The sequence below is a fragment of the Eptatretus burgeri genome, chromosome 20 (genome assembly GCF_056783735.1).
Source record: "Eptatretus burgeri isolate ZD-2024b chromosome 20, Ebu_testis_v1, whole genome shotgun sequence".
Taxonomy (NCBI): domain Eukaryota; kingdom Metazoa; phylum Chordata; class Myxini; order Myxiniformes; family Myxinidae; genus Eptatretus; species Eptatretus burgeri.
In genome coordinates this window covers 402,859-428,226 of record NC_140980.1, presented here as the reverse complement: position 1 = coordinate 428,226, position 25,368 = coordinate 402,859, and the positions used below count along the sequence as shown (strand labels likewise).

The window sequence follows — 25,368 nt, the reverse complement described above, 5'->3', positions numbered from 1 at the left end:
AATACCCCCCTTCATATACTCCAACACCTCAGCATAAATGAAAATGGGATGTCAATGGGTTCAAGTGTGATGATGGTTTTATTGTTCGGGGACTCTGGTGCTGGACACACAATTCGCCACAATACATCGCACAATATTTGAACACAAGATTTCCAAGACACCACATCAGTATATTGTACATCAATTTTCCACTTGCACATGCAGGAACTGGAAGCGATACGAGTATGAGTGCGAGTTTTTCCGAGCATATTGTTACGGTTGTGGAAATTCGCAATACACCATAAAGAATCCTCAGGTGAGATATATTTGTAAGTTCATGTGTAGTTAGCCCAAACCCGTTGTATAGAGGGAATCTATGTGAACCATTCGAGCTGCGACGCTTCAGTTAGCCGTTTTTCTTTTGCTGTAGTTAATTTGGTGCAAAAACAACAACGAACCTCGCCACAACCAACATGTCAACGATCAGGCCTTCCACAACTACGCTAACACATCTTCGCCACTCGCCATTCAACGAGCACCGTGCGGGCGCGTGCAAGAACAAAAACCAACAGCGATGGTGGGGTTTTCCCGCCTAATTTCCCCCGCCTGATGCTTCCACCTGAATCCCCCCCACCACGCTTGGTGTGAAGGGGAGGGGTGCGGCAGCTCGCTCCCGATTGGTGGATGCACGGCGTGAGGCGGTCGGAGTGGGGGCACGCCCCCCTTCGAGAGCTTTCTGGAAACGCCTCGAAGTAAGGAGGAGCCAAGAACGGGGCGGGGCAGAGCGAAGGGCGGAGCCGGCCCCTACAAAAGGGTGGGCGTGAAGAGTCGTGGTTGGTTGGTTGTTCCCTTGTCCCAGTTGGAGGCTGGAGGCTCTTGGTTCGTTCAAGCGATTGACAAAAGGCGTGGACGTGAAGGTCGACGAGAACGTCGTTCCCTTTCCTGTTCCCTTGTCCCTGAAGGGGAATTGTGGAGAGTTGTGGTGATCGTCCCTGGTCGGAGATTCTGTTCATTCGTCCGAGCTGTCGAGCGGACCACACGAGCCGCCCTCCTGCATCACGTGGTGCCACATGGCACTTTTTCACCATCGAGAGATCGAGAAAAAGATCATCGAGAGAGATCACCATCTTCACGATCGAGAGATTGGCCTAAACCGATATATGGCTCGATATCTCAAAAAGTTGTTGACGGAATCAGACGAAACTTGGTGGACACGTTGGGTGTGCGACATGGAAGAGTTGATTCGATTTTGGTGCAGATTTGTATCCGGATCCGGATCTGATAATTTTGTTTAGGCGAATCTTCACCATCGAGACATTGGCCTAAAACGATATATCGCACGATATCTCAAAAAGTTGTGGAAAGAGTCAGACGAAACTTGGTGGACACATTGGGTGTGCTACACGGAAGAGTTGATTCGATTTTGGTGCAGATTCGAATCCGGATCCGGATCTGATCATTTAGTTCAGGCGAATCTTCCCCATCGAGACATTGGCCTAAACCGATATAATTGCACGATATCTCAAAAAGTTTTTGACGAAATCAGACGAAACTTGATGGAAACGTTGTGTATCCGAAAAGGAAGAAATCATTCGATTTTGGTGCAGATTCGAATCCGGATACGGATCTGATAATTTTGTTTAGGCGAATCTTCACCATCGAGACATTGGCCTAAACCGATATATCGCACAATATCTCAAAAAGTTTTCGACGGATTGAGACGAAACTTGGTGGACACATTGAGTCTGCTACAAGGAAGAGTTGATTCGATTTTGGTGCAGATTCCAATCGGGATACGGATCTGATAATTTTGTTTAGGCGAATCTTCACCATCGAGAGATTGGCCTAAACTGATATATCGCACGATATCTCAAAAGGTTGTTGACGGAATCAGATGAAACTTGGTGGCAACATTGGGTGCGCTACAAGGAAGAGTTGATTCGATTTTGGTGCAGATTCGAATCCGGATACGGATCTGATAATTTTGTTTAGGCGAATCTTCACCATCGAGACATTGGCCTAAAACGATATATCGCACGATATCTCAAAAAGTTGTGGAAAGAGTCAGACGAAACTTGGTGGACACATTGGGTGTGCTACACGGAAGAGTTGATTCGATTTTAGTGCAGATTTGAATCCGGATCCTGATCTGATCATTTTGTTCAGGCGAATCTTCACCATCGAGATATTGGCCTAAACCGATATAATTGCACGATATCTCAAAAAGTTTTTGACGAAATCAGACGAAACTTGATGGAAACGTTGTGTGTCCGAAAAGGAAGAAATCATTCGATTTTGGTGCAGATTCAAATCCGGATACGGATCTGATAATTTTGTTTTGGCGAATCTTCACCATCGAGAGATTGGCCTAAACCGATATATCGCACGATATCTCAAAAAGTTGTTGACGGAATCAGACGAAACTTGGTGGACACATTGGGTGTGCTACAAGGAAGAGTTGATTCCATTTTGGTGCAGATTCGAATCCGGATACGGATTTGATAATTTTGTTTTGGCGAATCTTCACCATCGAGAGATTGGCGTAAACCGATATATTGCACGATATCTCAAAAAGTTGTTGACAGAATCAGACGAACCTTGGTGGACACATTGGGTGTCTGACAAGGAATAAATGATTCGATTTTTGTGCAGATTCGAATCCGGATCGGGATCTGATAATTTTGATTCGGCGAATTTTCATCATCGAGAGATTGGCATAAACCGATATATGGCATGATATCTCAAAAAGTGGTGGACGGATTCGGATGAAACTTGGTGTACACGATGGGTGTGTGACATCGAAGAACTGACTCCATTTTGGTGCAGATTTGTATCCGGATCCGGATCTCATTATTTTGCTTCGGCGAATCTTCACCATCGAGAGATTGGCCTAAACCGATATATCGCACGATATCTCAAAAAGTTGTTGACGGAATCAGAGGAAGCTTGGTGGACACGTTGGGTGTGCGATAAAGAAGAACTGCTTCGATTTTGGTGCAGATTTGAATCCGGATCCGGATCTGATCATTTTGATTGGGCGAATCTTCACCATCGAGACATTGGCCTAAAACGATATATCGCACGATATCTCAAAAAGTTGTGGAAAGAGTCAGATGAAACTTGGTTGACACATTGGGTGTGCTACACGGAAGAGTTGATTCGATTTTGGTGCAGATTCGAATCCGGATCCGGATCTGATCATTTTGTTCAGGCGAATCTTCAAAATCGAGACATTAGCCTAAACCGATATAATTGCACGATATCTCAAAAAGTTTTTGACGAAATCAGACGAAACTTGATGGAAACGTTGTGTCTCCGAAAAGGAAGAAATCATTCGATTTTGGTGCAGATTCGAATCCGGATACGGATTTGATCATTTTGTTTAGGCGAATCTTCACCATCGAGAGATTGGCGTAAACCGATATATCGCACGATATCTCAAAAAGTTGTGTACAGAGTCAAACGAAACTTGCTGGACACCTTGTGCATCCGACAAGGAAGAAATGATTCGATTTTGGTGCAAATTCGAATCCGGATCCGGATCTGATAATTTTGATTCGGCGAATCTTCACCATCGAGATATTGGCATAAACCGATATATGGCACGATATCTCAAAAAGTGATGGACGGATTCGGACGAAACTTGGTGTACGCAATGGGTGTGTGACATCGAATAACTGACTCCATTTTGGTGCAGATTTGTATCCGGATCCGTGTCTCATTATTTTGTTTAGGCGAATCTTCACCATCGAGAGATTGGCCTAAACCGATATATCGCACGATATCTCAAAAAGTTGTGGACGGAATCAGAGGAAACTTGGTGGACACGTTGGGTGTGCGATAACGAAGAACTGATTCGATTTTGGTGCAGATTTGAATCCGGATCCGGATCTGATAATTTTGTTTCGGCGAATCTTCACCATCGAGACATTGGCCTCAACCTATATATCGCACGATATCTCAAAAAGTTTCGACGGATTGAGACGAAACTTGGTGGACACATTGGGTGTGCGACAAGGAAGAGTTGTTTCGATTTTGATGCAGATTTGTATCCGGATCCGGATCTGATAATTTTGTTGAGGCGAATCTTCACCATCGAGACATTGGCCTAAAACGATATATCGCACGATATCTCAAAAAGTTGTGGAAAGAGTCAGACGAAACTTGGTGGACACATTGGGTGTGCTACAGGGAAGAGTTGATTCGATTTTGGTGCAGATTCGAATCCGGATCCGGATCTGATCATTTTGTTCAGGCGAATCTTCACAATCGAGACATTGGCCTAAACCGATATAATTGCACGATATCTCAAAAGTTTTTGACAAAATCAGACAAAACTTGATGGAAACGTTTTGTCTCCGAAAAGGAAGAAATCATTCGATTTTGGTGCAGATTCGAATCCGGATACGGATTTGATCATTTTGTTTCGGCGAATCTTCACCATCGAGAGATTGGCGTAAACCGATATATCACACGATATCTCAAAAAGTTGTCGAGGATTGAGACGAAACTTGGTGGACACATTTGGTGTGCTACAAGGAAGAGTTGATTCGATTTTGGTGCAGATTCCAATCGGGATACGGATCTGATAATTTTGTTTAGACGAATCTTCACCATCGAGAGATTGGCCTAAACCGATATATCGCACGATATCAAAAATTGTTGACGGAATCAGACGAAACTTGGTGAACACATTGGGTGTGCTACAAGGAAGAGTTGATTCGATTTTGGTGCACATTCAAATCCGGATACGGATCTGATAATTTTGTTTAGGCGAATCTTCACCATCGAGAGATTGGCGTAAACCGATATATCGCACGATATCTCAAAAAGTTGTGTACAGAGTCAAACGAAACTTGCTGGACACCTTGTGCGTCCGACAAGGAAGAAATGATTCGATTTTGGTGCAGATTCGAATCCGGATCCGGATCTGATAATTTTGATTCGGCGAATCTTCACCATCGAGAGATTGGCATAAACCGATATATGGCACGATATCTCAAAAAGTGGTGGACGGATTCGGACGAAACTTGGTGTACACGATGGGTATGTGACATCGAAGAACTGACTCCATTTTGGTGCAGATTTGTATCCGGATCCGGATCTCATTATTTTGCTTAGGCGAATCTTCACCATCGAGAGATTGGCCTAAACCGATATATCGCACGATATCTCAAAAGTTGTTGACGGAATCAGACGAAACTTGGTGGACACGTTGGGTGTGCTAGAAGGAAGAGTTGATTCGATTTTGGTGCAGATTCGAATCCGGATACGGATCTGATAATTTTGTTTAGGCGAATCTTCACCATCGAGAGATTGGCGTAAACCGATATATCGCACGATATCTCAAAAAGTTGTGGACAGAGTCAGACGAAACTTGGTGTACACCTTGTGCGTCCGACAAGGAAGAAATGATTCGATTTTGGTGCAGATTCGAATCCGGATCCGGATCTGATAATTTTGATTCGGCGAATCTTCACCATCGAGAGATTGGCATAAACCGATATATGGCACAATATCTCAAAAAGTGGTGGACGGATTCGGACGAAACTTGGTGTACACGATGGGTGTGTGACATCGAAGAACTGACTCCATTTTGGTGCAGATTTGTATCCGGATCCGGATCGCATTATTTTGCTTTGGCGAATCTTCACCATCGAGAGATTGGCCTAAACCGATATATCGCACGATATCTCAAAAAGTTGTTGATGGAATCAGACGAAACTTGGTGGACACATTGGGTGTGCTACAAGGAAGAGTTGATTCGATTTTGGTGCAGATTTGAATCCGGATCCGGATCTGATCATTTTGATTGGGCGAATCTTCACCATCGAGACATTGGCCTAAACCGATATATTGCACGATATCTCAAAAAGTTGTGGGCGGAGTCATACGAAACTTGGTGGACACATTGGGTGTGCTACAAGGAAGAAATTATTCGATTTTGGTGCAGATTTGAATCCGGATACGGATCTGATAATATTGTTTTGGCGAATCTTCACCATCGAGACATTGGCCTCAACCGATATATCGCACGATATCTCAAAAAGTGGTGGACGGATTCGGAAGAAACTTGGTGGACACGATGCGTGTGCGACATGGAAGAACTGACTATATTTTGGTGCAGATTTTTATCCGTATCCGGATCTGATAATATTGTTTAGGCGAATCTTCACCATCGAGACATTGGCCTAAAACGATATATCGCACGATATCTCAAAAAGTTGTTGACGGAATCAGACGAAACTTGGTGTGAGTAAGTACTTTGATGCAAAGGTCAACTCATAAGATTTTGAGGATCAAAGGTCATGTCACCTTTCGCTGAAGGTAGCATATTTCAGTTACCATGATAACTTGTTCACCGCTAAAGCGATTTTGACCAAACTTCTCATGACTATGGACAATGACACACGTATGGACGGATTAAATTTTGGGTTGAAAAGTTCAAAGACCGAAGGTCAAGTGCCCGTTAATTAAAAATCCGTGTGACTGCAATAACTTTTGAACCACTCAAGAGATAATAATAGTATATTTCCTCAAAAACAACGTTTGACGGAGGAGGAGGCTTGGAGGCCCATCAAAGGCTGTCCTCTTATGACCAACCTCTGGTTGTTTGGCCATGTTCTATCCTTATAAATGATGAACGTCAAGCAAGGAAGCAGGACGTGTGTTTTTAATGTCTTTGGTGTGACCCAGCCAGGGTGACAAACCATCACCCTCCCAGGCTTCGAGTAGATGCTCCAACAATGACACCACCGCGTCTGGTTTTCAAACGTTCTTGAAAAACGTACGGACTCTAATACAAAGATGAACTGATTCAACTTTAGATTGAACAGATCACAATGGTCATGTGACCTTTGTAAATCATGATGCACATCACAACTGGAGTTAGAATCATCTCATGTTGGCTCTCTTCGAGTTGTTTGTCTTTTCTCTTTCTCCATCTCTCTCTCCAACACCATCTCCATCTCTCTCTCCAACACCATCTCCATCTCTCTCCCTCCCTCTACCTCTCTATCTATTTCTCTCTCTCTCTCTCTCTCTCTCTCTCTCTCTCTCTCTCTCTCTCTCTCTCTCTCTCTCTCTCTCTCTCTCTCTCTCTCTCGTCACATGTCCATACCACCACAGCTGACGCCCACTGACTCCACAGGTGGATTTGGAGAAGATTTTTAAAGGAATTCGTGCACTTTTCCCAAAAGTTTACTAAATCTCCCATTTTGACACACTTCTGGTCACCTGATTGACATGACTTACACAATTTAACATCCCAACCCTGGCCCAATGATGGAACCAAAATGTAGAATCATTCATCATTCTGACTGGGGGGGGGGGGGCTGGAGAAGATTTCTGAAGGAATGTACTCAGTCCACCATTTTGACCTACTTAAAGTCACGTGACCGGAAAGACCTTTGCAATCCTCATTACTAGTCAGGAGCAGAACCGTGCTGCCAAATTTCAGCCTGATCGGCACAGCGGTTTCCTAAGAGAAATGGAAATAGGACACAGACGGGAGGGACGGATGGACAGACGGTGCACGATGACAATACCTCATCTTGAATTCCAATTCCAGAAAAGCTCATAATAAAGGAAAATGTGAAGCATGAAAACGCAGATGAGAAAAAATTTTCAACAAGGGGTTCTCATCTACTTACCTTTCCCCTTGTTCACACCTGACTCGTGTTCGTCTCCGTGTTCCTCACAAGAAGAAAAAGATCCAAAACACATTGGGTTCTCAGGATCTTGGGCACAAGGGATTGACATTTCAGCATCAAAGGGCAGGAGTATCCTTTGTCCACCTGGAGGAATGGCGGATGAAATGTGAACTGGGGGAAAAGAAATAGGACCACCGGACCTGGAGGTTACCTGATCCCTGGCCTGGTTTTGGAACCCAAATTTGGGAGCTTTCTCACTGGTGTGTGTGGGGAAGAAGATGTTGGAAGGAATTTATGCGACCGCCATTTTGACACAGTCACAGTCACGTGATCGCCTTGACCTCCAAAATTTAACATCTCTCCCCTCGCCTCATGTTGTAACCCAAATTTGGAAACATTCTCACTGGTGGGTTTGGACCATGCCTGGTGTTGGCTTAATTGTTCGGGCGGTGGGCTTGAGATCCTGGGATGCTGAGTTTAAATCCCGCTTGGCTGTTGAATTAATACCAGGTGGGGTTGAGGTCGGCAAAAATGAGTGCCAGCTTGCTGGTATCCTGTGTCGGAGTGGCGACCCATCCAGGATTGTTACCAATCGCCAAGGAGACTACAGAGGCAGCACCAACGGTCTGCACAGAGTATGGTCCCGATGGATGGACGGATGGTTTGAAGAAGAAGATTTTCGAAGGAATTTGCACGATTTTTACAAACATTAAGTCGGCCAATTTCACACATTTCCAGTCTCCTGATCGGCATGACCTCCGCAATTTACCATCCCTACCCTGGCCCGGTGTTGCATCTCAAATCTGGTGGCATTCTGACTGGTGGGTCTGGAGAAGATTTTTGAAGGAAGTTACAAAGTCCGGCATTTTGACCGACTTCGTCACGTGACTGGTATTGTGAACTGGCAGAGCCTGCCCATCGCTTTGCCCTACGGGTCCCCAATGGTATGTTCACAAAGGATCAAGAACAAGACGGTCTTCAGGTCCAGAAAGATACCAAGGGACCCTCTCGAGAAGGTTGGGTCCTCCACAAGCTCCTCAAGAAAAGCTTTCCTGTCCATGGAAATAGTTGTGTGAGTAAATCAGAAAAATCTTCCTCAACTCAAATATAACCATTGTCATTCCTATTATAAGATCTATATGAGATTATGATGATCAACAAATGGAACATTTGGACTCGACACATTCCAAATACAGGTTGATAACAGGTAAAAGAAACACCAACAGATGGACATTCGGATTCTCTTCACTGAGATTTGCTTTTCTTTTCAGTTAAATTTGCTTTTATTAATATTTGTATTGTTCATTAACGTGTTTTTGAATTGATCGATGTTTCTTGGGTAGAAACACGAGTCGTCCAGGACGGTATTAATCGGTTTCGAAGAGCTCCTCCGGACCAAGCCGTCCGCGGTCCGTTTCTCGGTTGGTTCCTCAGTTGTTCCACCTCCACTCAGTTGTTCCTCTTTTTCCCACCTGTGGAATCAACTTCCACGTCCTCTTCAATCTCACTCCTCCCTCCAGGTCTTCAAGACAGCTGTTCAGCACCATCTCAGATCCTCCCACATTCAAAGCCATAATCTTTTGTACCCCTGTTATACCTCCTCCCCCTTCCCCACCCACCCCTAAACTCACCTCATTCCAAATTTCCAGTTTTCCTTCCTGAGAGTTAGTTTCTGTTTCCATCTTATCCACCCCGTGCATCCCTCCCCAACCCCTCATTCCTCTGCACATCCCTTATTTGTCTGAGTCTCCCTCAATTTTGTTCTTAAACCCTGCTGTTGGTGCACTCCCCCACCACCCTAACCCTCTCTGCACTGTTCCTTTTCCTTTGTTGCATCCTGATCATTTTGTTGGACATGACTTTTATACCCTCGGCCCCCACCGCACACAATCCGTGACCCACTTAGCCCTCCCCGCTCACCTTCTCTTGGATTGTCGGATGGTCTGTGGGCGTGGCTGACCCTTCTTAAAATAACCCTAACACAAGATAGTTAAAGTACACGAGGAATGGAACCGGCCCAAGTCACTGGCAGATGAGAGGATCCGGGTGAGAGCCGCCCATGAAAGGGGAGCAAATCCTTGTTATTCCGCAGGTGCAGCGAGTAGCGAACGCCCAATATACGTCCGGAGACACAGGCGTAACCTCTCACTTGAGTTCCAGGGTCTCCACACATTATTGAGAGATGTCAGTGCGATGATACTCCTTGGAGGTCTCTGCACGTTTTTGTGGAAGAATAAGAAGACCGAGACTCAGCAGTACTGGATATACCTGCAGCAGAGTCACCGCCACTGAATTCCAAAACCATGACCCAGAGATGAAGACGTTGGAGAAAAGCTGAAAGGCTTGATGTCAGCTGCCATGATGGAGTCTTTGTTTGGTTTTTGGTTTATTTTAGGCCCCCAGTTGAGATGATCTGTGTTTTGCACCTTTCCTGTGTTCTGGAGTGACGATGGCTGCAATCTCGCGAATGTGTCTCCACCTTCAGGCCAATGATAAAGTTAGCAGAGGGTAGATTGTCCATCAGAGGCCCATTTGTACAAGTGACTGGAATTTTTTGCAGAAAGGTCACACGGGTCGGTCTTGGTTGCCACCCACTCGATTAACCTGCACACTCACACGCTCACCCCCCTCCTTTTCTTTGCAGGTGAGTCCAGCATCTTGAGTCCGAAGAAGGATTTGCCCGTTGGCACTTACAGGCTCTCATTTGAGATCTCTGACTCGGGCACACCAGCACTCACAGGAAACTCCTCCATGATTGTGAGCGTGTGCTGGTGTAACGCCGATGGAAACTGCACGTGGAATTCAATCGTCTTCACGCTCGTGATGGTGCAGATCCTCTTGCTATTTGTTTGTAAGCCCTGTTTTTCCTTCTGTTCTTCCTTCCTTCTTCACCTCTCAGCTGCTGAACAGTTTTATTTATTTTTTGTTAGTTTCATATATTGTTGCGGGCCGGGGGTCGGGTTAGAAGATCATTAGGTGGGGGAAGCTATATTGGTTCCCACCAGACTGCCCGGAATTGTAGGCCATCGCACACGTAAATTCCGTGACGAGGCGGGTCGCTTAACCGACCGTGGACACCAATAACTCAACCGCATGACCGAGGGTCTTCTCGTCTCTGGGCTAACCGGGTTACCTAATTAATCACGTGGTTTAATTACCGGGGAACACGCCCTCGGCACGCCTTGTCCGAACCGGATCACTTTTCCGGATCGGATGCAGCCGAGCGACACTGCCAATGACGTACCGGCTAAAAGGAACGGATCATTGGGAATAAAGTTCCGGCTGAGCTAGGATTCGGACCATGCTGGATCAATAGAAGAAAAGACAAAAACGAGCAGGGAACATTCCCAATAATAATGTATTGTCGCGGATTCGCGCCCGCCGGCGTGCTGACGGCCACGTAACTCGAATCGCGGCACGTCGCCCACCGGACGGACAATCCAGTCGTGACCCTCTCGGACTAACGCCGGGAACCAGTCACGGGTGGACCTTTCGGTCTCACCGCGATCGAGCCAATCGGCCCCCGCGTGGGATAGGGTTGCTCGCCAAATTCGACCTACCTAAGTACCCACACGGAGGGTAGACCGGGCGATCGCACCTCGCCGCAGGTCGACTTCGGACACGGGCCACTTAAGCGACCCGTTCCGTACTATCGGGATAACCGAGCGGTGTTATTCGTCGACCTCGACGGTTCGATTAATTATCGGGCGTCTTAACCCACGACCAACCCTTTACGTGAAGCAAGATGAGGATTCAATGAAAGAAATGACGAAGCGAAGCGGGAAAAACAGTTCAATAATAAGCACATTTATTTCGCGATGAACGGAAAGCACACATATACAATTCCACCAAAAGCACATGTAAAAGAAGAAGACAAAAAGCAAATGCAACAATGCAGATCTAATACCGACAACGCGAGCACACGGCAACACTTATACAATTTTACTTCACAGACGGCGCCGACAACACATATTCCCAAAGCAAAAGAAAAGAGAACCACCCTCCAGGATGAGGGGGTAGGCGGGCCTGGGGCGGAGACCGTGTCGGGCCTACCCGTCTGATGATGAGACGCGGAGCGGCGGTGGTGCCTCAACTCCGCGGGCCTCACGGACAGTGTCTGGTACGGGGTGGGAAGGGGGCCCCCTTTTGTCGCACTATCTCAGCGCGGGGGGAAACAGGAGGGGGTTGCTGATGCTCGGGGAAAGGAGGATTTCACAAAATCTTGGGTCCCGCGACGAGCGTCTCCACCACGACCTCGGTCGCGCCGCCGGCCTTTCCCTCCGCAGTTCCTCGAATCCGACGCGAGCACCCCCTCAACCGCCCTCGCCGCCGCCTCCTCTCCACAGCTCCGTCCTCTTCACTCCGACTCCGCGAACTCCCAACTGCACTGCCAACTGCGAACTGCCAACTGCGAACTGCCACTTCAACTCAACTCTTCCTCCGCTTCCAACTCAACTCTTCCTCCTGCTCAACTCAACTGTCTGACGAACGCAGTCGTTTTTATAAGCCCCGTGGCTTCGCTCTTCCACCCTTGACCCTCTGCCTCCGACCCTTCACCTGGCTCCCCATTGGCCCGAGGAAAAGTGGGCGTGAATGCTTTTTGATCCATGAATTTGCATATAGCGACCGCCCTCCAACGCCCTGGAGGCGGGGCCAAACCGCCCCTCGCTCACCGATTGGACGGAACAAAAGTGGGCGTGAGTCGTTTTTGATCCGTTTTTCTGCGGAAAGTCCGCGATGCTTTTGAACACGCTGCTCGGTGCGCGCCCCGCACGAGTCCAGCATCGGTGCCCACGAGTGGCGCGAGATGACGGTGATGCGATGGTGGCGAGTTGTGACGGTAAAGGTCGTGGCGGTTGTGGTGAAGCGGCGTTGTGGTTGGTGGTTGTTGTTGTAATGGCTGTGGAGACGTGGTTGGTGGTGGTAATAATGGCGGTTGGTCCAAAATAAAGATAGTAAAAGAAAAACGGCTATCCTGAAGAGTCGTAGCCCTCATGAATGACATTTATTCCCTCTAGACAATGGGTTTGGGTCTAACTACACATATACTTACCGAGATATCTCACCTCAGGGACCTGAATGGTGGTTTGCGAATTTGGTCAACCACAACAGTATTAACAATGGGTGAGGAAAGGTATGTGGCACGATCAGGATTTATTGCGGTGTGTTGTGCAAAGATATGAGAGAGAGAGGTGTGATGCAGCAATGAAACAGGCAACTTACAAAAGGGGACACACAGCAGACTTAACGCGAAAATAATAACGATAATGATCTTCTGCAGTCTTACTTAAGCAGAAAGGTGCCAGGAATCACACACACACACACACACACACACACACACACACACACACACACACACACACACACACACACACACACACACACACACACACACACACACACACACACACACACACACACACACACACAAAACCCGATGAAGATAAAGTTTTGAACCAGGAAGGGAAAGGAGTTGAGGCTACGTTCTTGGTACCTTTGTGCCTGATAGCACGACGTGCCACCAATACATTTCGGGGGGGGAATGCTCCGTAGTGCGGCACCCGACAGCTGGCGCGTCGTCTCTGGCTTCAGCAGAGCGTGTGGAGACCGTGTTCGAGAAGGAGGGGCTTGAGTGGAGAAGGGGCGGCGGAGTCCAGGGTGCGTGGATGGAGTGGTAGGCGGGACCAGATGGGCAGGTGGGGTTGACGTCGTGTGGGCGGAGATGAGGAGGAGGAACTGCTCTGACCTTTACAGGACTTGCAGTGCGGTGGGGGGAGGGGGGAGGCCACCCCAAAGTGAAACGTCATCACCTGAATCGGGCACTCCGATTGGACCCGTCCCCTCACGTGGCCCGCTGACTTTGGCTGGAAACCGCCTCACTTCGTTTTCGGCAAGGTCATCTCAGAGCAGCAATATTCTGCTCCGACCCCACGACATGACACGAATCGCCCACACCGAAATTGGCACGCGAATCGTCCTGCAAAACCCCCCGAGCCCTGCCCTGGTGACCGGCCGAGTGTCCCGCACGCCCGCTCGGGCGTCCGACCAGAGCGCGCCAACGCGACCCGCACTGCACATTCCCCGGCTCTATTGCAGCTCCGCTGGCCGGAGAGACGAGAAGACGTTCACCATCCGTGGGGAATCCGCTGCTGCCAGCGAGGGCCGAAGGTACATCGTCATGGATAAACCCATGCATGTTTCACGAGCGGCGTACGTGTCTGCCTTCGAGCACATTCTATACAGTGCGCGGGGTTCGGCACTCCCTTGTTGTCCCGCCAGACAAAAGGAAAGGGACTATCTACACGTATAACAATGGAATAACTGTCTTGGGTCACCTATCTGTTGGATGCTTGTGGTTCCAAGAACCGCAACAATATGAATGAATGTCTTTTCCATACAAGCTTCTCATACCTGCCAGTTGACTCTTTTTAACAATGTGTTTTGTTTTTCAGTTCTTGCGTTACTTCTCCTGATGTACGTAAAGAGGAGGAAAGCGAAGGAAATATCAGTCATCATCCCTGACCTGACGGACAAAATTTGCGAACAGAATGATGAGCAGGGAGGAGAGCAGCATCAGGTGACGTGAAGCCCCCAACCCGACAATCTGTCCAACTCTTTTCACCTTCTTAATGTCTTGTGTTAACAACACGGAGCATTTGACAACGCAGATCCTCACTGTGTGACATATAGATTCCAGTAGATCTGAGAAACTATATAAACTCACTCACTCACTCACTGACACACAGCACCATAAGAAAAGCTTTGGGTGTTCCAAACCTCCTCCATCAGGAGTGGAGTTTAGAAATCTAAGGCCCTTCACAACAACATGCGGACACATTATTTCTCTTGACTGCCCATAAAGACTCACAGATTTTCCATGCAGGTGTAGTGCGTACCTGTTCCTATATTTGGAAAAATCATACGTTTTAAGAAAAAAATTTCAGAACAAAAGTATCCTTCGGCATTTCGTGAGCCACACTGTGGACTGCCGTGTTCTGTGTACTCAGCTGACCAACTTGGACCAACCTTGGTCCCGCGTTGTGTGATCAACAAGTCTGAACAATCACCGTAAACCGGGGTGGCCTTGAACACAGGTGTCAGCCAAACGCAGTTTGTGGGTATGCAGGTGACGTATGATTCGATCTCACGGGTGGGAAACAAATTCTCCCTGTGCTTTCAGATCCGCGATCCAGATCCGGCCGATCAGTGGACATTAAATGTTACCTGTTCAGCCTGGCGAGGGTGTGCGCTCTACCGAGTGCCGTTCTCCGTCATAGATGAGATGAATCACCTGGATTTGATTGTCATGACGTCACCAGAATGGGAATTCAAATTTTCGGATTCTTCCAGGATGAGTTTTCCGAGTTAGTTCCTCGAATCCTGAAAATCAAGGCAGGGATTGGGTGGGGGAGAAGCTTTCAGGACACGGTGTGAAGCTGCCGCTCAAAACGGAGCTAAACAGGAACAACATGTGACATTGTCCTTGATTGTATTTGAACACAACCCACTCACACACGTTTATGAGTCTCTTTAGCCTCCAGATTCAAAAAAAAAAATCTGAAGGCTTCACTGACCTCTTTGACCCTGTGCAGGTGGAGGATCAAAGCTTTCTGCAGCCGATGAGCAAGCACCCGACAGACGACAAGCCGATGATGGACCACCAGATGGTGTTGGATGGCGTCCAACATTCTCGTGAGGTTGAGAACTCTGTTGATAAGGTGAGAATTACAAGAGGGTTTTTGGATGAAGAGTTGGGAGTACGGGTATTGTTCTGGGTGGAGTGGTTGTGCTGAATGAATTTGATTTAATTCACCTTGGACACCATTTTTGGGTTGTTTGTTCACCCTTGCGCTCACCATCCGTCACCCCTCTGAGGCTTGACTCGTTGAAGACAATAACCCGACGGTTCCTCCGCACGACAATCTCCTCGTGTTTGCCTCTGAAGGTGCTGGCTCGGGTACCCACTCTCTGAGCTCCATTGACTCTGACTCAAGCGAGGAGAGACAAGTCCATGAATATCTGAAAGATTGGGGTCCACGCTTCGGTAAACTTGCGGACTTGAGTTGTGGTGCGATCAAGTGACAGTTTGAGTGTCCATGCCTCCTTCATGGGTCAATAACTTTTTCTCCATCTTAATCGAGTGATGGAGCTTGGATTTTAGCCCACAGCTTTTGGGATGTAATGCTGGGGTAAGCCACACGGTTGCTCTTTCATTTGGGGAATTATGTATTTTTTGCTTTGGCATCCTGCTCCGCTGGGTCTCCTCTGAGTCACGTGGTTCACACCACCTGCCTGACGGACATCCGAGGCTGTCCGTTGTTCTGATGTTCACGAATTTGCATTCAGCACTTGTGATGAGGATTGTGATGATGAAGCAGTTACATCGAAAACTTCAACCTGGTCTTTCCTTGGTCCACAAAATACCAAATCAAGTGGAGGTGGGGGGGGGGAGAAAAAGAGGGGGGAGTGAGGATGATGCGGGAGAGAGGAAGAGTGGAGGAAGGGAAGACATTGTGAGGGGAGGTTCCATCCGGAAATAACCACTGTCCAGATACGTATGGAGATAACCACCGTTCAGATATATGTGGAGATAACCACCATCCGGGCATAACCACCATTCAGATACTTTCAGAAACAAATAGAGAGTGGGGATCGGGGAAAGTGAGAGGGGGTGTAGGGAGAGGAAGAGTGGAGAGAGATGAGAAGGGGAGGTGGGGGGGGGGAGAGTGGAGGGGAGGAAAGTTGGAGAGAGTGAAAATGAAAAATTCCATCGGCCAACAAAACGTGCGCAGTTTGTTCATCCATCAAGTTCTCTTCGATTCAAATGATTTGAGATGTGTTTGTTGTGAACTGCGTTCAAAAATGCAGGTGACGTGAGGAATGACAACAGATCGAGATTTACTTGATGTTGAACAAAGTTATTTTCCTTGAATTTTTGAACACAAAAATCGAAATCACAATCGATTTTTGAAATCACAATCAAACAGCACAATCGAAATGGAACAATGTAAAACACAACAAAGGTAAAAAAAAAAAAACACTTTATTAAAGGTCCAAACATGGAGTTTAGGAGCAGGTGTGTCATGTGTCATAAAACGAGGTTAAATTTACAAAGGTGAGTAAGTGAGTGGTGCTTAATGCAGGTAGAAATTTTCAGCTGTAAATCATTGTGCTGCTGCACACACACGAACGATACACGCAAACACACACCAACAGGCAGTTGAGAAGATTCAATAAAAACTTTGTCAAACATCGAAACACGAGTTCCTTACTTATTTAAAGTTAAGTATAATATAAATGAGAAAAACACTCCAAATGATACATTTCTTAAACTCGAAGATGAAGAACAACAAAACAACGAATTAATTAATTTATTTATTTTTAATTGAGACGCAGACCAGAGCTGCAGGTTCCTGAACGTATCTGAATATAATTCAGGAATATAATTGTATTAGGTGAGGACAACACGAACAGAAATTGTCACAAACTGATGTAAGTCAAGGTATTCAAGGCTTTTGATACACGAGGTTCACCAACTGACCTGCAATGTCCCAAAGGATTTCTGCCTGGTTCAAAGAAAACAGGATACCCCCAACACACCTCATAAATTTAGATATACATACACACAGCATTACCCCGGTCACCTTCTTCATCTCCTCGAGGACCTCCTCTTCACCTGTACCCTGCATCGTGAGGCGAAAATTAGCATTGCAGTAGTTTTGGAGATTGAAACATACAACAACCCATCAAACAAACGGTTCAGTGAATTTTCTGGGTTAACGCACCCGGGGTAGTCCTCCGATGAAAAGACGGCAGTTGTTCACGTTGATACAAACACAAAGTGGGCGGCCCGGTCTCAGTTCGTAGTTGTTGAGCAGATAAGTGGCAGACTTGGAATCCTGTGAAATTGGACATGCCACAAGGCGAAAAGTTGGCTGATGATAAATCTTTGATAAGATGAAGATAAAAATTGCATAAACAGTGACAAAAAATAATGTTGATAACAATCAATCAATTACGAAATACGATAAGGAGGCTTTCATGGTACACGTAGAAAGGACTGTGCAGGGTAAGCAACCTGCTCAATTTAAGCAATGAAAAGCAAATATGAAATCACGTGACAGGAACTTACCTGCAATTAGTTGAGTGAAAGTGTTTTTTTTTTAATATCCTGCAAAGAGTAGATGCTCGTTCAATGAGCTAGAACAGAGAACGGATCAGGAGGCAACAGAGCAAAAGAACAGCAGAAGAAGAGGAGGAAACACACAACGGCAGGGTTGAGGGAGAAAATGGAGAGACACTTCCAAGATGAGGGATGTGAGGAAGAATTAGGACTCTGGGAAGACACGGGGGTGGACAAGATGAATAGTGAAGCAAACTATCAGGAAGGAAAACAGGAAAGTTGGAAAGAGGTGGGCTTGGGAGAGTTAACGGAGTGGAAAAAGATCATAGCTTTGGATGGGGGATAATATGAGGTGGTGGTGGTGAATAGCTGTTTTGAAAACCTGGAGAAACAATTGAGATTGAAGAGAATGTGGCAGTTCATTCCACAGTCAGGAGAAAAGAGGAATGAATGAGTGGAGGTAACCAGTGATTCTGGATTTTGGGAGTTTCAACAGGAGGGACTGTAGGTAGACCTTGTGCGTCATTCAGAAACCTGGGGGGGAAGGACGGACAAAGTGTAGAAAGAGCAGAGGGTGGCTGACCAGAAAGGAGTTGGTGGAAGACAGGGAGACCACCAACCCGTCTCTGATGTGAAAGTGAAAGGCCCATCAACTCAGCTTCATCACAGGAAATTCCAATGATCTTGGAGACCTCCATTTCCAAGGCATCAAGCTCAGCAAATCGTGAGGCAGGGGTGCCAGCCAAAAGAGGAGCACTGTACTCAATCAAAAGGCCTAGTAGATGGATAAGAGTTCAGGTGTGCCAAGGAAGGACTTTGCACGACGGAGGATGCCCAGTCGGCGACTGGCTTCGGAGGCTAATGGAGGAGTGTGGTTTGCCCAAGAAAGATCATAGTGAGACTCAAAAGTTTGAGTGAGTGAACTTATTCAATAAAATTGTGGAGCAAAGCAGACGGGAGGATTTGCCAGACGGTCCTTTCGGAGAGAGGCAGTAAGTGTGTGGGATTCCTCAGGATTGATAGGCGTATTCCAAGTGTTCCTATTCTATCATGGTTTGCAGAGAGGGAAGCAGCTGCTGCCATCAGGAACATGAAGTCATCAGGAAAAAGATGTGTGGAGTTGGCCTTGCATGTCATCGGCTGAGAGTTTGGGAGAGCAGGGCAGGGTGCCAGACTGTATCGAATGCTTGAGATATGTCTCAGTCTGACATTGAGGGACTCCATCCATTATTAGGAAAGCAGAAGCATCATGCCGAAGGAAGAGCGACCTGGTCTGAATCCGAGCTGATGGTCAGAAATCTGACGTACAATGTGATTATGGATTCCATGACCTTGTTGATGATTGTAAGTGAGCTGATTGGTCTGCAGTTCAGGGGATTGTTGTTTGTACTTTGTTTGTGTAGTTCTGTGACGTTGGCTGACTTCCAAGCAGATGGAAGATGACCTCGGTCAAATGATACGGTGAACAGAGCGGACAAAAGATGTGCAAGATCATTTTCCTCTTGTATAACTGCTTTTGTGCAACCACATTACAGCACATCATGCAATTGTTAACATTGTAAGGAACAGAGGATTTATGATGACTAAATGTAAGGTTTGATACTTTTTGTCACAGAACTACGAGGTAAAGAGCTTAGCCGGAAATACTAGTGGAGTTAAGATTGTTCCGTGATAATTGTGATAATCAATATACTCATACACTGTGATTTCAAAATTAAGTTTATAAATGATGACATTATAATTTACATGTTATATTGGAGGTTTATAAGATAAGATATGAAAAAAAAATAGATTTAAGGAGAACACGCGAGTAAAGAGGAAGAAGAGGAGGTTCAGGAGCGTTCGGAACGAAAAAAAAAAAGAGCGGCTTGCGAGTGTCTCATCTGGAGCGGACGTTCTGAGAAAGCGCTTGTGGAGGAGGAAGATGGAGACGAAGCTGAGAGGCTCTCGGGAAAGCAGATGAGCACACTCGAAGCTGACATTTTTATTTTTCATGAGGACCAAACCATTTCTGCTGGAACTCATTGGAGAACCAAATGAAAAAAATTGGGTGAACCCCTGGCTCTGACATTTCTACAACCACCACAACGTCTTCATTAAAAAAATCTTACATCAATCCTCACAACAACCCAAGCTCGCTTACCTTCGCCATTAACTTCCACAACCTCGACGCCTCAACCACCACCCCATAACTTATCGCTATGAACGCCGCAACCACAATCACCACCACGGATGCTCATCACTGCCCTTTGGAGCTGGCGGGGAGCAATGGGCGCTACGTACCATAACAGACGCTTTTGCTTGTGATGTCCTGGTGTGTAGCTTGAAGCACAAGTGTGCGCTAAAATCCGTTCAACATCGTAAGGATGGCCAAAACTCCCTAATAAAAGCCGATCATTTATTAGGGCCAAGCCGATAACACGTTTACACGCACAGATAGTCTTACACGTAAGAGCCGTCTTCTCACACGGTCTGTCTCTTGTCTTCCCTCTCGTATGCTGTGGACGCGTAAGAGCGATCAGCGAGGGCAAGTCCAGAACAACCATTCTTTTCAGAGCGACCTCAGAGAAATGCACTTCCTTCCATTGTCTTTTCTGCACCTCATCCATATTTCACCTGCACCTCACCGCAACCTTCATCACACCTCCGACCACGCACCATTAGACACCCTCAGTTTTCTTCCTTCCTTCCCCCCTCCTCAGCGAATGGGTTGTGTTGGTTCGTCGACCGCGCCTGGTAACAAAGAGGTCACAAACCACATAAAACTTCCTCTTTCTTGCTCTTTAACTTTACACGTGGTATGTTTCTGTTGGCACCTGTCTTGTATCGTATAAGTTAAGTGAGTAAGTTCATTATATCGGGATTGTTCTGCCCTGTCTATGTTGTTCTTTTGTAAATATTTATTGGTCTCGCATGGTCCACACGTATTATTAGACGGGAAGTTTTACCCCACTAATTTGCTCTTGTTAGCCAGTGCATACTCGGCAGCAACGCCAGACTGCATCTGATGCAGTAAGTTAACTCAAGTACGCATCGAGGGCATGAGAGCCCCCTTGATTCTGCCAATCCACTGGAAACGGTAACACGCGAAGTAGTGCGAACCCTGCCAGGATTGGCAGCACCAATTGGCGCTTGTGGTTGATTAGCAACCCGCTAGCGCACGAGTTATCCATGTTTCTTCTTTTATTTTTTAATAAAAATTTTAATTTTTTAATCAAAAAATAGTTTTGATCTTCAACAGTTTTTCACTGCATTTCTCACCACGTACTCACCTTCCGGTTTGTGTAGGTCGCAAAAGCAAAGCCACGGTTCCCCCCATTGAAGTCCATCATGAGTCGAAACTCGTATATCTGACCGACACTTGCAAATACCGGCACAAGTTCATCCTCATACACATCATCAGGGATCTTCCCGATGAAGACCTCACAGCCCCATGGAGGACGAGGGCCAATCCAGTCTAAAGAAATCAAGGCTTCGTCATCAAAAAAAAAACCAAACATCCAAAATCACATTACTGTTGTACCAATACACACATAATTAAACGTCAGCCATTCTGATGAACGACTCGAGATCTTGAGAAGAACAAGTGGAAGTTTTATATTCAGCTTCTATGTGCACGCACAGCAACCTCTCAATTTACACAAAAGTTGTGTCCTTCAAGATAGTCATGGAATTGAAAAATGTGAAAAAAAAATTTCCCTATCAATATTAATAAATGTCTGTGTGTGTGTGTGTGTGTGTGTGTGTGTGTGTGTGTGTGTGTGTGTGTGTGTGTGTGTGTGTGTGTGTGTGTGCGTGTGTGTGTGTGTTCGTAAAGCATTACATATTCTCTCTGCTAACTACCCTACCCCCACTCCCACCACCCTTCTATCTCTTTGTCCCATCCTTGCTGTACTCCCTCCCAATACAGTGCTGCAACCTCCTCCCACACCTCGATCACTCTCCCCTCCTCTCTCTCTCTTTCTGGACATATCCGGAAAGTGATTATGTCTGGACGGTGGTTATCTCCATACGTGTCTGGACGGTGGCTTTGTCATGGTGATGTTTGTCTGCAGACGTGTCCAGGCAGGGTTTGTCTCCAGATGTGTTCTGATGGTATTTATCTCCGGACGTCTCCGGATTGGAGTTTGTCTCCGGATGTGTCCGGGCGGTGTTTACATCCAGACAGGAGTTTGTCTCTGGACGCGTCCGAGTCGTGCATGTCTCTGGACAGCTTGGCTCCGGACGCGCGCATTGTTTATGTACGGATGGGAGTTTGTCTCTGGACGTGTCCGGATGGTGTTTGTCTCCAGACTGTGTTTATCTCTGGACATATCAGGGCGGTGTTTGTCTCCAGGCGGTATTTATCGTATGACTAGTACAAAATGAATTTCAGTCAATAATTTGTTTCCCTCTTTATTGTCATTCTATGCTGAAGCATTTTGAATCGAAATGAATGCTCGACCGCATGTATAGCTTCCCTTCCTCGCACCTCTCGCTGCCTTCCCTTCCCCCACACCCCTCACTCCCTCTCCCCCCTCTCTTTCCCCTCTCTACCCCACCCCCCTCCTCTCTGTATTCCAATCAGCGAAGCGACGGGTGATATTTGCAAGTCAGGAATAATGTAGTCGGTGGAGGTTCGGAGGAGTGCTGCCTCACCCCTCATCTTTAATGTCCTATTTTTACAATTATATTGCTTTATTATTTAAATTATAATGTTTTAGATATAAACAACAAAAAATTGTGAAAAAAATACAGCCTACTGTTGCATTAAAGAAATTCTAACAACTAGAAATAGAAAAATGAAAGAGAAAGGCGATGTTAACAGTCACGTTGGCTGCTGCTGATAATGTCTTGTTGTTTCTGGAGGTGGTGGAGATGAAGGGAGTGGAGGAGTTATGGAGGAGGGGGATCATCTGGGTCAGATGACCTGGGCGAATACGGTAGCGAAGATGGTGGTGTTGTTGATGGTGACGGAGGTTGAATTGGAGAGGGTATGAGATGCGGTTTAGCTCTTTGACCGCTCGATGTTGAGGGCTCAGTGGCATCGTCCTTCGGACGTTGTTTCCCTTCCTTCAGCGTTGTCTCCCAAAAGCAGCGTGAAACAATGCTTCGCTCCTTTAAATCCAGGTTGGTCTTCTCCTCACGAGAAATGTACGTCCTACGTGACCTCCTGGTTCAAAATAGGCCTGTCTCATCAACGTTGAAAATTTGTTTTGGAGAACATCAACCTTCCTCAATAATGGCCTCCATCAACGCAGGAAACGTTTCGGCTGCAATGGTCTCGGCAGCAGCAGAAGCCCCTCCGGTCATTTTAATGTTGTGAAAGTTGTCAAAGGTACATCACATTGGGTGATGAAGGTCGTGGTCAAGTTTCATCGAAATTGTGTTTGGAGTTTCGGAGAAGAAAGCAAACATATTTTAGGGGGCAATGCCTCAATAATGTGTTTGCTTCCAAATCCTGTGCCCCCAACGCCTTGCTGTCTGGACCCACCCCACACGGTCATACCCAACTGCTCCTGGACACTGTGTCTCTTTCACCTGGGAAGATGGATAAGTTTCTGACTGATAAACCTATCAGCTTACTTCCAATCACCACAAATGTCATGGAATCAATCCATTATCACAGTTGGTTTGAAATCCATCCTTTTCTCCAACGGCCTCATGTCAAATCACCAATTCGGATTCAGAGAAGTTCACTCTGCCATGAACATGCTGTTTCTACTCTCCCAACAATAGATGGAGGACCTCAATATAAGGCACGAGATAAGGGCCGTCTCTCTGGAGATATCTCTCCCATCTACTTTCTGAACATTCCTCTTGAAGAAGTTCAGCCACTTCAACTTTTCGGTCTGACTATCAGAGATAATCTTTCTTGGGAAAAACCACATCTCGAAGTTGGCTTCCAAAGTTAGTCGCCCAATGGGCATCCACTGTTGTGCAAAGTTCTTGATGATGGAGCACTGCCATCCCCTCTGGGCTGGTGCCCCTGCTTCCCACCTTGCTCAGCTTGACACCATGGAAACCTAGGAATTCAAGATCACTCCAATCTCAGGTGATGAAGCTCAGTCCATGGGCCCATCACTTTATCACGGCACACAGATCGGTGGTCTCTCCACGTTCCACCGTCTCCTTCCTGGTCTTTAACACACAGCCCTCTCCATGCTTTCTCTCCCACCCTCTCCCCATGTTTTTTTCCTGCAGGGTGCACATGGTCCACCTGCAACCCCCTTCTGCTGAAACTCTCAAAATCTAGAATCACTGCTCACCTCCACTTATTTGGTTCCTCGAGGTCCCCCCCCCCCCACCCACCTGTTGAACCAACTTCGATATAATATCCTCTTAAATCCCATTCTTTCATCCGAGTCTTCAAGACGGCTGTTCACCACCATCTCAGATCACCACCAATCCAAAAACCATATTCTTTTCCAGTTTTTCCTTCCCTCGAGTTTGCTTCTGTGTCCATCTTTGTCCACAACCCTGCATACTCTCCCGTCCCTCATTCTTACTCGCGTCCCTCGTTTGTAATTCTCCTTCGATTTTGACCCTCGGCCCAGCTTTTTGGCGGTTCCCTCATCTCTTCCTGCCGTTCCCTTCGTTCCGTTGCGTCCTGATCCACTCTGTGTTCTCGCTCTTCCATGAGCCTCGACTTTGTGTACTAAAAGTCAGACGATTTAAAGAAGTGTGAAAGTTCATCTTCATTTTCATTGCAGTTTGCCTTGGAGCCAGAGGGTCGTGCACCAGTGATACCTCACTGCTTCTTCTTCTTCTTCTTCTTCTTCTTCTTCTTCTTCTTCTTCTTCTTCTTCTTCTTCTTCTTCTTCTTCTTCTTCTTCTTCTTCTTCTTCTTCTTATTTAACCGGCAGTGATCACATTTGTAGGATCCACATTTTTTTTTTACCCACGATGCTCTTTACAAGAGGTTTAAACGGTCATTTCCTCACAGTTCATAACGAACAGACACCCGAGCCACCACCCGTCGCCATATCCGAGGGGTGGATCCATTTACAGTACACAATGCACGGTTTATATTTTTTTAAAAGCCCAATTTATTTCAGGATTTGCTGATATAATTGGTGAGACGGTGATCTCCGATCGTCAAATACGGTATCAGATGTGAAAAAAATAACCGTCGATTAAAGACGTTTTATGATCGGGAAGATCGGCGAAGGAGTCACGTGACTTCTCGAACGTGCTGATTATTATTCAAAAAACCGAAAAATAATGCAAACGGAACGTATACAATCGAGTTAAAGGTAAGGATGAAAGGAGAGGTTGTAAAAAAAAAAAATAAATAACGTTACCACCTCAGCTAACTTATCCGTATATACACCCTGCGGTGGTCAACTCACTGTGAGCTGCTCTGGACACTTACTGACGCAAGACGTCACAGCTTTCAATTTTAAATTAATTTGCAAAAAAAATTCCAGAAACAAGTTTTCGCTTTGTCATTGTGGGGCATTTTGTGTGGATCAGTGAAAAAATATTTAAATTTAATCCATTTCAAATTCAGGCTTTTACACAACATATTGCGACGGACGTCGAACGGTGTCAATACTTTCTGAAGATGCTGGACGTGAGATCTTGAGGAATGCCAGGGACCTTTGTGGGAGGATGGAGTGGAAGGAGTGGGAA

The 25,368-nt window shown here is 46.3% G+C and overlaps 1 protein-coding gene and 2 long non-coding RNA genes across 3 annotated transcripts in view; 1 reads left to right on the top strand and 2 right to left on the bottom strand.

Annotated features, from left to right (window-relative positions):
* Window positions 1-15,566, top strand: part of LOC147008230 (uncharacterized) — a 70,124-nt gene extending 54,558 nt beyond the window's left edge. Inside the window, exons 6-8 of the mRNA XM_085865209.1 lie at window positions 10,276-10,482; window positions 14,084-14,208; window positions 15,224-15,566. Of these exons, the coding sequence (XP_085721335.1) occupies window positions 10,276-10,482; window positions 14,084-14,208; window positions 15,224-15,424 (533 nt within the window). The 3' untranslated portion in view covers window positions 15,425-15,566. The remainder of the gene's footprint in view (window positions 1-10,275; window positions 10,483-14,083; window positions 14,209-15,223) is intronic.
* LOC147008231 (uncharacterized) lies at window positions 14,569-15,551 on the bottom strand. Its single transcript, XR_015053539.1, has 3 exons — window positions 15,445-15,551; window positions 15,206-15,338; window positions 14,569-15,011 (listed from the first exon to the last, which is right to left on the bottom strand). It is a non-coding gene; the product is annotated as an uncharacterized LOC147008231 (long non-coding RNA).
* Window positions 15,567-16,373: 807 nt separating the features above from the next.
* LOC147008229 (uncharacterized) lies at window positions 16,374-21,245 on the bottom strand. Its single transcript, XR_015053545.1, has 3 exons — window positions 21,027-21,245; window positions 17,417-17,530; window positions 16,374-17,314 (listed from the first exon to the last, which is right to left on the bottom strand). It is a non-coding gene; the product is annotated as an uncharacterized LOC147008229 (long non-coding RNA).
* Window positions 21,246-25,368: the final 4,123 nt, after the last annotated feature.